The sequence below is a fragment of the Liolophura sinensis genome, chromosome 11, assembly GCF_032854445.1.
Source record: "Liolophura sinensis isolate JHLJ2023 chromosome 11, CUHK_Ljap_v2, whole genome shotgun sequence".
Lineage (NCBI taxonomy): Eukaryota > Metazoa > Mollusca > Polyplacophora > Chitonida > Chitonidae > Liolophura > Liolophura sinensis.
Genome location: NC_088305.1, coordinates 7,669,886 through 7,684,122, shown reverse-complemented (window position 1 = coordinate 7,684,122; position 14,237 = coordinate 7,669,886). Strand labels below are relative to the sequence as shown.

General features: G+C 39.6%; 1 protein-coding gene across 1 annotated transcript; it reads left to right on the top strand.

The window, feature by feature from the left end:
* The first annotated feature begins 3,178 nt into the window (after positions 1-3,178).
* Positions 3,179-11,153, top strand: LOC135477813 (fibrinogen C domain-containing protein 1-like). The gene is made up of 5 exons (XM_064758016.1): positions 3,179-3,338; positions 5,376-5,533; positions 6,001-6,097; positions 9,921-10,085; positions 10,888-11,153. Exons 1-5 carry the CDS (start codon positions 3,200-3,202, stop codon positions 11,151-11,153), a joined length of 825 nt encoding a protein of 274 aa, XP_064614086.1. The 5' UTR covers positions 3,179-3,199.
* Positions 11,154-14,237: the final 3,084 nt, after the last annotated feature.

The following is a 14,237-nucleotide window of genomic DNA, read 5'->3' as shown; positions in this document are numbered from 1 at the left end:
GAGGATGAGAAGTCATTAGGTGTGTGGACATACACTGTTTCTTCTTGTGGCAGGGCGGGTCTCTGTCGCCAAAGTGCTGCCACCACTGAAGTATCATGCCCAAGACGCCAGACATGACACACCCGGTCCCATTATACTGACACTGTTCCAACCAATCTCGTTCGTATGCTCTAACTTCTCAGTTCTGAGCACCAATGGAGATAGTAACAGGCACCATTTTCAAAGTCTTTGGTGTGATCTAACCCGGGTTTGATCCCGGGGAAAGAATGAAAGCATTAACAAAATTGTGTACCATGCTAGTTTAATCGTGTCATTGCGTGGTTAAATGTTATGATTTTATTGAATAGTTTTAATGCTGTGTTTCACACTGGCAGAAGAAGTCTTCTGAAATAGGTCAGATTGGCTGATGAATGGTGATACGAAACATGAGCGGATGTTGTGTTTTCACTTCATTATCTTCACTCTACGTGTATGTGTATGTGTACATCTTTTGGGTTTTACATCGTACGTAATACTTTTTCATGCGAGGAGTCTTTAAAAGTGTGTACATATACTGTGTCTCTTTGTGGCAAAGCGCTGCCGCAAGACACCCAGTCCTATTTCCTGGCTCTATTCTCTCAGTGCTGAGCGAAGTACGAAAAAATCAAGAAGTACCATTCTTCAAGACACTGTATGGTGCAGACATCTTAAAATTTGTCATTTCAAGCTGTAGGTAGAGAAAACAAAAGTGCCACTTTATTTTAAAGGACGTTGAAACATGAATTTATCGTCATATCAGCCTATGAGTCTTTAGTTACATTGTATTCCTGCATGAACCTAGATTCTGCTGGTGGACAAAGCTTCAAGGCCTGATTCCTTTGCATTGTTTTAATATTGTTGCATGTCAAATGTGATCACAAGTCAACATTTTCAGTAATTCTAGACCAGTGACATCTACAGTCTGTGGTTCATTACAAGTTTTATACGAAGGATCATGATGTTTCGGATGGTTTGATAAGCTATACAGATGCCCATTTCTCAATTTTATTTAGACAGGTCAGCAGTTGCACTTCGATGTTATTCACATTTGTAGCACCATAGCATGTTACGAGATCATCAGCATATAGCTAAACAGCATAGATGATAGAATACTGCCTTGTGGTACTCCAACTTTTTGCTCGTAGCCGACCAGATTTGAATACATAAGTAATATCATTAAGACGTACAGCATAGAAAGAAAACCCAGAGCAGTGACGACAGTGTGAAAGCTGGAAAATGGTCGCGCGTTACCGGTGTATTTCTTCCTGTTGTCATTTTATCTCATTTAGGGCTTTCTTTCCAACTGTTCATGTTTTACTGCTAATGTTTCATTCATGTTTTATTCTAACTGTTTCAGACTTTTATTCTTCTGTCCAAAAGCTATTCCGCAGAAGACAATTTCCGAGATATAACAAGCCTCCATCCACGACGTCGGGAAATCCCTAGATAACCAGATTTCATTGAATACGTCTAAGAGACTCTCTAATAGATCAGATACTAAATGGTCCAGAATCTAGGCATTAAAACAGACATTGGTATACCAGCCGTCAACCAAAATGGATTTTCCAGGTTGACAATCGGAAGGCCAATCCCCGAAAGCAACGTCCAACACAAACCATCAAAGCACTTTGAAAGTATGTAAAGTGATGATGGAAAGACGCATCTATGCGAATGAATGAAATAATAGCGAGTACAATGCTAGTTCATAAGTTGTCAATAATCAATAATGTATCTTAGTTTGTCTTTTGATTGTCAGTGTTCATATATTCCATCTAAATGAACACGACTAGTACACTGCAGAATGCCCCGAGTTAAGCGGCATTAGATACAATTATGAACAGTAGTTCCAGAGATTCTGGGCACTCCATCCACATTTTCCATCATACAGGTTGTGGTTGTTAGGGCAGAGATTACTCCTCGCTTTGTGTTGGTTTGTGGTACATTGTTGCTTTTAATAGGTTTGTCTTTTCTGTGTATGAGGACATCTTAACATGGCAACTGGAGCAAAGGGAAGTAATTTACTCCGGGCACTCCGACTCCCCTGACATAATTAAACCTCACCGCTTTTGTTTGGACCAAAAAATCTTGAATGTGGCGTTAAACACCGATCAGATATATACAATCTACTTTCGTACAGACAGTTTGTCTTGTGCCTTAACCTAGGTGTGAAAGATCAGTTAAAATCTACATGTCTCTATGTGGAATCTAGAAAACATTATCAATACTTGGACATTATCAATTATCATCTTTCCGCGTAAGCGACCATGTTGTCTGCATTTACAAACAGGTATCATACAGAGAAAAGCCAACACCCCCCCCCCCCCCCCCCCCCACCACCACCACCCACACAAAACACCAGAAAAACAGAACCCTCCTATAAGGTTGTCTGTACCCTGCCTGTCTTTATATACCGTGCGGTGTGCGTATTTTAATGGATCTACTGCTAGGTTAACGTGGCTTGTCCGCCTGACTCATTTCCCAGGAACTGCTAACATACACAACATAGCCAGACGAGAGAATCATACGGCGCGGCTACGTGGCTGACTTGTGTCTGTTTGTCTACGATATGTAAATCTCTGAGTATTGTCAAGGAAAGCAATGAGCAAGTTGTTTACTCTGATGTTTTTGCCGCCATTTTTGCCAGGTATCTAACAGTTGTGAGGAGAGTAATCGCAGACTTCGTCTATACTCTCAAAAATGTCCTGGTAAATTCAACAGAAAATCTGTTTTTTGAGTAATACTAGAATGTGTTCCGTTGTTCTATTAAATATAGAACATTTAGTCTATTAATTCAACATCAAGATTGTGTTAGACTAACGGGATATTTTGTTGAATATGACATATATTATAATAACACAATACATTCTAGTATAACTCAGACAACAAGCTTTCTGGTTAAATTAACAGATTTTTTGGAGTGCATGTTCATTTATTTGGATGGTTTTACTGTGACACTCACACTCGCACAGAGATTAAAGGTTTGCAAGCTTTGCTTACCATTTTATTGAGTAGGACAAATATATAACACAATGGCCGACAAAAAGACAGAGGTCTTCACCCGAAAAAAAAACTCAGTGGCATTCGGCGCAGCTGCTGCTGAAGCGCTGTTCCGCTGGCAGAAAGGCACTTTAATCCTAGTTATTCTGCTCGTAGTTTAACATTTTAGCTTGTAACAAGAGAAATGAGGATGTCATCCTTTGGATGTGTGGTACTGGTAGCCATGCTGGTGTGTCACCAAATGTCATGTATTCATGAGTCTTACATGGGGTATTTAGATCGGTATGATGTCAAACCTTTGGAGAAGACATTTAACGTGACAGGTCAGTTTTGTACTAACGTGTTTAGGTTTCTTTCACTTCGGTGAGAGTGTCGTAGTGTGTTGTGTTTGGCTGTAGACGAAACTAGGAACTTTAAACTATGCAGATGAAATATACAGCTTGATGAAGATGACGTACATAAACCCGTGTATACTTTGTTGGCTCTGTAGGTCTGGGTTTCAAGGGAAGAAGATGACAGCTGTTAGATGTACATGAACAACTGTTAACAGCTAGTGAATACTGTCTGTGCTAACGGAGAAAGGATGTATATTTTAAGCCCTGGACATGCCACTGAGCATTTACTACGTCTTTGCCGTACGTGGGAAGGTCAGGCAGCAACTTGCGGATGGTGGTGGGTTTCCCCCGGGCTCTACCCGGTCTCCCCCCACCCTCAACCCCATCATAATGCTGGCCGTCGTCGCATGAGTGAAATATTCTTGAGTACGGCGTAAAACACCAATCAAATAAATAAATAAATAAATACTACGTCCTTGACCACAATTTTACATAACCTTAAAATATCCACGTGGTCTGAATCACAGGTGTATCAGTGAGTATCGTGTCTATGGGAACAACTAACATCAAGTATCCGTCTTAAAATTGAAATAAAGGACACAGGAAGAGTTCTGGTTTGAAAAGTGACAAGTGCTGTACAAGTGCTTTAAACCAGGTACATACGAAGGCTTTTACATGTCAAAAGTGTACATCCAAAAAATGCTTTCCGTTTACATGAAACACACATACATACAACAAACTGACAATTATAAGCAATAATTAAGATAGACACAGAACAACAGACACGCTATGTTAATAATGGCAGCTGTACAACCAGCATTCAGTGGAAAGGGAAACAAAGTATTCAGAAACTCTTTAATAGCACAAGCCTAAAGTTAGCCATAAAGCACAATCAGGCTGAATCAGGTCTAAACGGATATGTTTATTAACACAAGTAAACCTATATTTGAAAGCATTATTATCAGTATGCGACTGTCCTATAACCGCAGCCAGTCTAAATAACTGATGTTACTGGCGGTCGAGTTCACTGCACAAATAGGACAAGCTCTATTACATATGGCGCGCTCACAGGATGGGATGTAAGGTATCGATTGTCGCTCTATCACATACCGGACGCACACAGGATGTCAGCGTGCCGGATGTAATAGAGCGACAATCGATACGACACATCCCATCCTGCTGGATATAAGATGACATCCCATCTTGATGTATGATTGTCGATCTATTACATACGGCGCGTTCACAGGATGGGATTTGAGATTGTCGCCCTGTTCCAGATGGCGCATTCACAGGATAGGGTGTGTGGTATCGTTTGTCGCTCTATTACATACGCAGCGTTCACAGGATGGGATGTGTCCTATAGATTGTCGCTCTATTACATACGCCGCCTTCACAGGATGGGATGTGTGAAACAGATTTTCGCTCTGTTGCGTCTGGCAAGCTGACATGATGGAATGTGTTGCATCAGTTTTCGCTCTGTTACAAACGGCACCCTCACAGGATGGGGTGTGTGGTATCAATTGTCGCTCTGTTACATACGATGTGTTCACAGGATGGGATGTGTCGTGTCGATTGTCGAATTAGACGAGTCCATAAGAAAATAGGACAAGCTCTGTTACATAAGCCAAGTTCACAGGATGAGATGTGTGGAATTGTCTACACCACATTGTCATATTTGTTGCTTTGAAATCACGTTTGTCCTGGTCGATGCGACAAATCTCACCCTTGTGATTGCGGTTTTATGATTTATTTATCTGTTTATTTATATATGCATTTGATTGTTGTTTAACGTCATACACAAGACTTTTTTAACTTACAGAATTGCGGTCAGTGTCATAGGTGGAGTCATCCACCGACCTTAGCCAATTGTACAGACATGCAAACTGTACTCTTGAAAGACAAGTGGAGCCATCCATTAGAGGGAAGTTTCCGCCTAATGTCAGCCGATCATTTAGCATGGAAACGATTATGAAAAATATGTTTTCTGACATAATGTATTGTTGGATTACTTGTTCTCATTTGTAGACGGCGGCATCTTTAGTGACTGTTTATATCCCTCTGACTGTAAAGCCATTCAGGACTGTGACAAGGCCAAGAGCGGCGTGTACCGAGTGTTTCCGTTCGGAGTCGGAAACGGGTTCCTTGTGTACTGTGACATGACGACAGACGGCGGTGGGTGGCTGGTGAGTTTTTAGCGTGATTTTATCTAGAAATTTATATTTCCGTGAATATTCTTGGCTTCCATATTTTATCCGATATTCTTGTGAAAAAGAAGAAGCGTAGGTGGCTACGTTTCCACAGGACACTTCAGGGCCTTGTCTAATGATGTTACATATAGGCCTACGAATCCCGATTCAGCCATTTTGATTGTGCTTTCTAACTCTCCAAACCCATTTATTTTAAAACAAGCTCATAGTTAAAAGCCGTGATCAAATGTTTCATCTTGACCGAAAGCCAATTCTGTGATATCATTATTATTTGCAAGCTACCATTATATGTAGCTTGCAAATAGGTATTTCTTTGAAATATTTCGGTTCGGTTTCTTTCACGCTGAAAACCCTCCTGAGAGCAGCCCATTAGGCTTTAACGATAATCTGATAGAATCCTAAGCTTTATTTGCATCGAAACGTTATTTTTTTGATGTCCTTAGGTGTTTCAACGACGACAAGATGGTACTGTGGACTTTTACAGGAATTGGCAAAGTTATAAAAACGGTTTCGGCAATCTGTACGGAGAATTCTGGTTGGGTGGGTAAAAGTTACATTCCAATAGATATTCTGTGAAAATCTGTGTCATTTTAATGGTACTGTATCCTAAATGTGACAGCAACACAGTATTTTGAGTAATTACTGTATCCTAAATGTGACGGCAACACAGCATGTTGAGTAATTATTGTATCCTAAATGTGACAGCAACACAGCAGTTTGAGTAATTATTGTATCCTAAATGTGACAGCAACACAGTATTTGGAGTTATTATTGTATCCTAAATGTGACGGCAACACAGCATGTTGAGTAATTATTGTATCCTAAATGTGACAGCAACACAGCAGTTTGAGTAATTATTGTATCCTAACTGTGACAGCAACACAGTATTTTGAGTAATTATTGTATCCTAAATGTGACAGCAACAGAGTATTTTGAGTAATTATTGTATCCTAAATGTGACAGCAACACAGTATTTTGAGTAATTATTGTATCCTAAATGTGACAGCAACACAGCATTTTGAGTAATTATTGTATCCTAAATGTGACAGCAACACAGCATTTTGAGTAATTATTGTATCCTAAATGTGACGGCAAACACAGCATTTTGAGTAACTGTACACCAGTGACGTCTAATAAGTTACAGTTAACATCACCGCATTGGTTTTACCAATAATTTTGCTTATGTGATGGTGCTAGGGGCGTGGAATTTGCTACTGTTTAAGCATTCGTATGAACAGTCATAATCAAAGCCTAACCGGGTTGAGAGGCTGTATTCCACTGGTTAGATATGCCCATTTGCCAGCTATCACACTGTCGTCGCTGCCCTGGTATTACTATCTTTGCTGAACGTTTTTAGTTGTATTTAATCTTTCTTACTTTGTTGGTAATGCTGTTTCCTGAGAAACGTCGTTTCATAGTTGATTATTTACCACATCAAAGAAGTAATTTAACGAGAAGCTTTGTTAAATCTAGCAAAATGACATATTTGATTGGTGTTGTCTGATGATGTCTTAATTCAGCTTAGCTCCGGGCTAGGGGATTGGAATTCATCGTGTTGAATTAAATCTCCACTTTGAGTATATGAACAATTGCAATCAAAGAGCATATCAAATGCATATTATGTTTTTGACATATTATATTCGCATGGCACACGATTTCAATACTGCTTTCACCCATTCGCCAACAAGATTTCTTGCGTCTTTCCAACATCATTGAAAACTTTTGTCTGCTCATCTTTGTATGATTCCGTCCTAATTACATAATTTAGTACATTATATTCTTTGGTGGTTCGTGTTACACGTCGTTGAGGGAAGTGACCTTGCCATAATATTGACCTTGAACTTCCATATTAGTTGACGACTGCTATACAAATGTCTGTTTCGACGCTAAGACTACTAACATTGTGTGATGGGTCGCTAGGCTATCAGCTTTTACTGGGCAACTATGGAGAGGGCCCGGATTCACGAAGCAATCTAAGACTTAGTAAAAAACTTTAACCATTAAATTAGGTATGTTTTTTTCTGTTATATTAGCTCGAATTTGTTATATATTACCTTATCCAGAGATTACGTTGCTAAGAAATATTTTGACCTTGTTACATAAGAAATAACAATTTGAAAGGGGTTTGAAAATTTGACTTCAGTCTAAGATCTCGGGGCCTGGTTGTACCGGTGTCAACAATCACTTAATGCATTGATGAGGTGTCATGCCTGGTGTTTGCAACAAGATGGATAACTTAGGAGGCACTCGTTACCTGTAGGTTTTTGCTGCTTTTAATTAGTTTCCTGCGAACGGATGATGTTTCAAGAATTAATGGATTCTTAAATTTATTGTTCTTTATTGTCAAAAAAAAAGAAAAGCGCTTGACTACATATCACAGCTATCAAGGCATGCACTGAAGAAACATTTGATAAGGACAGGATAAAAGTTCTGGCCTCGCTCATGTCGGCAGAAAAGACTGAATTTGAGGATGCTGACGCATCAGCGTCCTTTGTCCCCTCAGTGTATATATATTTATAATTGACAGTTGGCTTTATTTTCATCAAAACTTTACTTAATTATAGGAGGATTTGTGTTTTAATTATTCTGTTTACAAGGATCAAACGTTAATCTAGATTGTGGAAGAAGCCATGGAGGGACTCTGGAAAAGACCTATAACAGAGGCAGGGTTTGTTGGATGAGATATAGGCTTTGTAGCATATTGAAGGCTGAGTTTTATATGCAGGTTGTGTAATGAAGGCTGAGTTTTATATGCAGGTTCTGCAATGAAGGTTGAGTTTTATATGCTGCAGGTTGTGTAATGAAAGCTGAGTTTTATATGCAGGTTGTGTAATGAAGGCTGAGTTTTATATGCTGCAGGTTGTGTAATGAAGGTTGAGTTTTATATGCTGCAGGTTGTGTAATGAAAGCTGAGTTTTATATGCAGGTTGTGTCATGAAGGCTCAGTTTTATATGAAGATTTGTAATGAAAGCTGAATTTTATAAGCAGGTTATGTAATGAAGGGTGAGTTTTCTATGCAGGTTGTGTAATGAAGGGTGAGTTTTCTATGCAGGCTGTGGAATGAAGGCTGAGTTTTATATGCTGCAGGTTGTGTAATGAAGGCTGAGTTTTATATGCTGCAGGTTATGTAATGAAGGTTGAGTTTTATATGCTGCAGGTTGTGTAATGAAAGCTGAGTTTTCTGTGCAGGTTGTGTAATGAAGGCTGAGTTTTATATGCAGGTTGTGTAATGAAGGCTGAGTTTTATATGCAGGTTGTGTAATGAAGGTTGAGTTTTATATGCAGGTTGTGTACTGAAGGCTGAGTTTTATATGCAGGTTGTTGTGTAATGAAGGCTCGTTAGCCTCTATATATGTGTATACGTATAAACTCTCCACTGGTGAGGTTTTGAAAGCACCCAGACAGAGTCTAATACCATGGTGATGGACAAGATTGAACAGATTTAAGTACGATTACCTAGCGGAACCATAAAGGCTAGACCCATAGTCCAGTTTAAACCTCACCAATAATAGATAGAACATCCATGAAACTGATCGGTTATCTCTCTAATCGTTACTAGATAACGATCTTTAGTATGTCGCGTGTCTTTGTATTTTAAACATTTTAAGTTGGGTGTATACAATATAATTTACCACCAAGTATACCAACTCCCACCCCAACACCTCTCACCTCTCCCACCCCAAATTTATTTTCTCCAACAATCCTCTATATTCCCCTGGAAAACGTAACTTCAGGGTCAATGTGAATTTTGCCTGCCGCAAAATCTAAAACAGATTTTTTTGGGGTGGGAGGGGGAACTTAAACCGGTTTTGTTGAAAATCTAAAGCCGATTTTGCTGCTAATCTAAAATCAATTTTGTCGAAAATATAAAGCCGTTTTTGTCGGAATTTTAAAACAATTTTTGTTGAAAATATTTCAATTTTACTGAGGCAAAGCTGAGCCTTCAGGAAATGGTATTCATATTTTTAACGCGGTAGAATTTAAAAAAAAAAGACCGATAAAAGAGAACAGCAATTTCTTGCTTATATGAATCAGTATGAGTGGTTTTAAAATACCATATTTCCAGGTTTATCTGCACCAGGTTCTCTTTATTGTTTATAACAACATAAATAAAATCGGACAAGGTGATACAAACTTGCCGGGTATACCTTGATGAAAGGCCTGTCTTTCATACCAATATCAGCATATGCTTGCTTTCGGAATTACCCAAGGTTAATCAAGTTTTAATGAAAAGAAATCCATACTGTTTAGCATAATGAGCATCTTGGAAACCTGCGTTTTTAATCGTTTTTATCGACAGGAAAAGGGCGGAAAACAAATAATGAATTCAAAAATATTTCTTTATTGACTTTCTCTTCTTAGGACTGGAGAAAATGCATCTCTTGACATCGCAGCGTCATTACAAATTGCTAATCAACCTTGAAGCCTTTAAGGGGGAGAGTGGAAAAGCTGCGTACAGCAGATTTCGTATATCGGGGGAGAAAGACAAGTTTCGGCTGATGGTGGGAGCCTATTCAGGCACAGCAGGTAGGATAATCACACAATTCCGTACATGGTATCATAGAGCCTGTTTCTTTCAGCTTGTCTCTTATATTCAGCCATCTGTAATATTACTCATACTGTGTACAAAAATTGTCTTCGTGGGTGACACGTAACACCATGATTTATTTATTTATTAATATGATTGGTGTTTTACGCCGCACACAAGAATATATCATCTATACGAGGGTGTCCATGATGTTGGGAGGAAACCGGCCAGAGCCCGAAGGAAACCTATAATCATCAGCAGACCTTCCCACGTATGAGAAAGCCAGCATGAGCTGGACTTCGTAACACTATAAACCCTATTCCTTGATATTCTGAAAAATAAAATAAGTGGAAAGAAATGCAGCTAGAAAGCGTTTTATCTAGTGTGACGTCATAATTATTCAGATATAATTAAGGGACATGCTAGATAATGAGCGGAGCCCAGTATGCTTTGACGGAGAGTGACAGTTCTGATTAAAACTATGTGTTGCACTCTTTTAAATGTCTCCTTTTCTGACACCGTCATGTTTGAACTTGTTTTCAAGTCATGGTATAATATAATCTTAATAGATGAAATAAATGAAACAAATGTAGTTATGTGATGTCAAGAGAATATGGTTTGATTTGAGTGATTCAGATCTTATTACGTTGAGTTTGGGTTGTTGTAATAAAACAGATTACTCTCCATGCCCCTTGTCTAATATGATAGCTCTGACTTAAATAATGATGATATCACTCGAGACAGTGGTTTGACTTTCCACCATGTGTTTTATACTAAGTGTATCTTATATTAACGCTCCAGGCGATGCAATGACCTACCATGACGGCTACCAATTCAGCACCCCTGACAGCGACAACGACGGCAATGTAGGGGTCATCTGCACCGCCCGTGATCACGGTGCCTGGTGGTACGACGACTGCCAGAACAGTAACCTGAACGGGGAGTATGTCCACGCCGGCGGTATGCCAAGGTCCGCGTATTCAGGAATAGCCGGATATACGTGGCTAATGGTGTATGGAAATGTGCAGTTCACAGAGATGAAGATTAGACCGGTGGGAAGTGCTTGACGTCATCGACACAGTTCTGGGGACGCTACGCATAACTTACGTAGGGAATCTCTTTCTATCCTTGCGGTTTAAATGGTTATACAAACAAAGACTTCGTCGAGGAAGACATTCGTATAACAGGCGTTAAAAGGTCATGATAATCATAAAGTCAATTCTCAAGACATTTTGACAATATTGATAACATTAATTTATTATTCTACAGGTTAAAGTGCTCCGATTTCCCCAACCGTGCCGTAAAGCGTCAACGTCACGCCCATTGTCCATGTCATTGCAATGATATGGACTTTCAACATATCTGTGTGTAGAATTTGTGGTGTAACGTGCCACTTGCTGAGGGCAATTTTGGTAAATAGTGTGACTAAATTTACAGACGGCTGAAGTTCAAATGAAAGACAGCACCTGACGAATGTTTATGTCCACTGAAAGGCTCCCAGCCAAAGTATCTTAAATCGGCATTAAAATTCTTTTTGGAATTGTTTTCAACCCAGAAAAAGTTTAGTGAGACTTCGTCCTGACACAGCTTCAGCGCCTCTCCATTATCGATAGCAAGGTGACGAAATATTTACTCTAGCTCTCTTAGGTCGAAGTTATTTTCCGTATTATAATCAAAGCATCAGCCTATAACAGAAAAAAGTGGCAGGTGGATATACTGGAAGGATATCTGATCCACTGCTTGAAGTGTTGATACATGTACAGGAAGCCTGCTATATCATTTACAGGTTAAGCAGGCTGCAGATGCTTGGCTGGGTATTCCTGGTTCAGGTCGTGACCTCTGGAAGGGTTGTGATGGTGATTTTGACCCCAATTAAATATTTACAAAATTTCAGTAGGATTATAATAATGAAGTCAAGGCAGCACCATGTAAATGTAACAAAGGTTTCACAAGCTTTCGATTTATATGCCGTGGTCATTATCTTGACAGCGGCATGTGGATCGAAAGTTTGTGAAAGCTTTGTTACATTTACGTGGTGATGGCTTGACTTCATTATTACTACTGAACCCACGTACAACTATGAGTCTTTAGCAGTAGACAATAGGATTGTTGTACAGCTAGTTTCAAGCTCAATTCTGAAACAAATGGAAATAAATCTAAGCACCACTGAGGCTGATCTAGGCATTCGACTGTCGTTGAATTTTATGCTTCAGTTTTGTGGTGGTGGCTTCTAAGATGAGAGCCGTGATGACCTAGTCATCGCGGACGTCAGAGAAAGCCCCTCGTTTTAAACACGGCGTTTCAATAACTTTATAAAAGAAAACAGAAGGAAATTATCCCTTGTATACAAGAAAGACAAAGGAGCAAAATTTAAATTTTTTAATTCTCATAAACTCAAAGAAAAAATTTCTCATTCCCGTGAACCTTCGCCACCCCCAATGAATTTTTCACTGACTCTGATATTTGTTATTTAGAAATGGTTAAGCGAACGACAATTATGTATTTGTATAATTTGAACAGAGTGTCTAAGTAGGTTCTACTGGGGAGATGCATGCGGTTTGGGAGACGGTATGCTACTGTCTGATACTGTCGTTGTAAATCAACTAATTTTACGTCTGTGGTGGTTCGTAAATAATACAGACTTGTCTCACAACACTGTGAAATGGTCCCTCGGCTATTCGTAACTAACTGGCAAACGATCTCAAAATGATGTCTTACGCAGTAGTTCTGTGCTATCATGAGCCACTTCATGGAGTGAATGGGTGGAGGCCACGTCACATGTAAGGCTGTACAGTCTGATAGCAACGTGCTTGATTGGATAACATTCTCAAGATGGCTGCCTCGATTCACGCCAGCCATTTGTGCAGTATTGAGAATGCTGACTTTGATTGAAAAAATGTTTTAGCCAGGTGATGTCTAGTCTTTTAAAATAAACAGCCCAAAGTCTGATCTGCATAATCAATGGCCTGACACTACATTGCAGTCGTGAACTTGATGGTCTGAGCAGAGCTGATACATTCCTGTTGTCGGATTAGTCACCCAACTGTGACCCTAGCGTTTTATCAACGATAATAACCAATGCCATTATGTTTCTAATTGATAAAGCCTGGTTATGACAGGACAGTTTACATGTGTGCTGACCATTCATCACTGCAGCAAGTCCCGTCATGCTTGTCTGAAAGCACTATGTAAATAATAGTGTGGAAATTGTATGGGGTACTTTCAGGACGTGGCTATGGAATCAGTGTGGATTCACCTGGCGGGCGGAAAATTAAAATTTGCGAGGTAGATAAAGCTGCTTTTGGAAAGGAACTTGTTGGTTTACGCAGGAAGTCAGTTACACGTAAGCAACCATTAGGTGTTGATCAACTGCGCAGAACAGAGCCCCCGCTTTTTCCACTTGGAGCAGCTCAGCTATGACAAGTGGGGTGTGGTGAACAACTTTCTATGTGATATATCCTTTAAAACTTAACTCAGATCAGATACAAAGACGTTTGATCACAACTCAAGCAGAGCAGTAAACTCTTTTCCATTAGTGGCTTTGTGACTATTGTAAAAAAAATCTGGATTTGAGGTACTTTTGACTCTTGATTGGAAGTCCTTTTGGATTGGAGGAGCTTTTGACTTTCATTGAAGGTTATTTTGGCGCCCACATGATGGTGGGCATCACTCATTTACCGGTGGGTCTAGTTCCGGTTGCATAGCAGAATTATGTTCCTTGTTCTGTTACTGCCAATGTTGACAATCTCACACACACTGATACCGTGTATCACAAAATACCATGTGTGCTTTAAATCGGAGTTTAGCTTAAACAAGGACTATTTTTACTGAGGGACTAACACATGGATAACAATTACAGTGGACTGGTGGAGAACTCAAGTAATTATGATATTGCAGTAACAGTGGTAGGTTTAGTGACCATGGTTGTTTTCGGAGGTATACTGATTGTGCTTAATGTATTGTGTGTTATCGCTATCAGGTTTAGAAAATCAAACATTACAACGTTTGGCGCAATAGATTTCTGTCTCGGCGCAATATTTTTCGCCATGGCAGTGTTTCCAGCTTCAGCACTACTGCCACCTTTCTCTACTTCACCGCCTTCTACTGCTGATACCAAATGTTTAATCATTTTAGCAATCCGAACGTTTGGC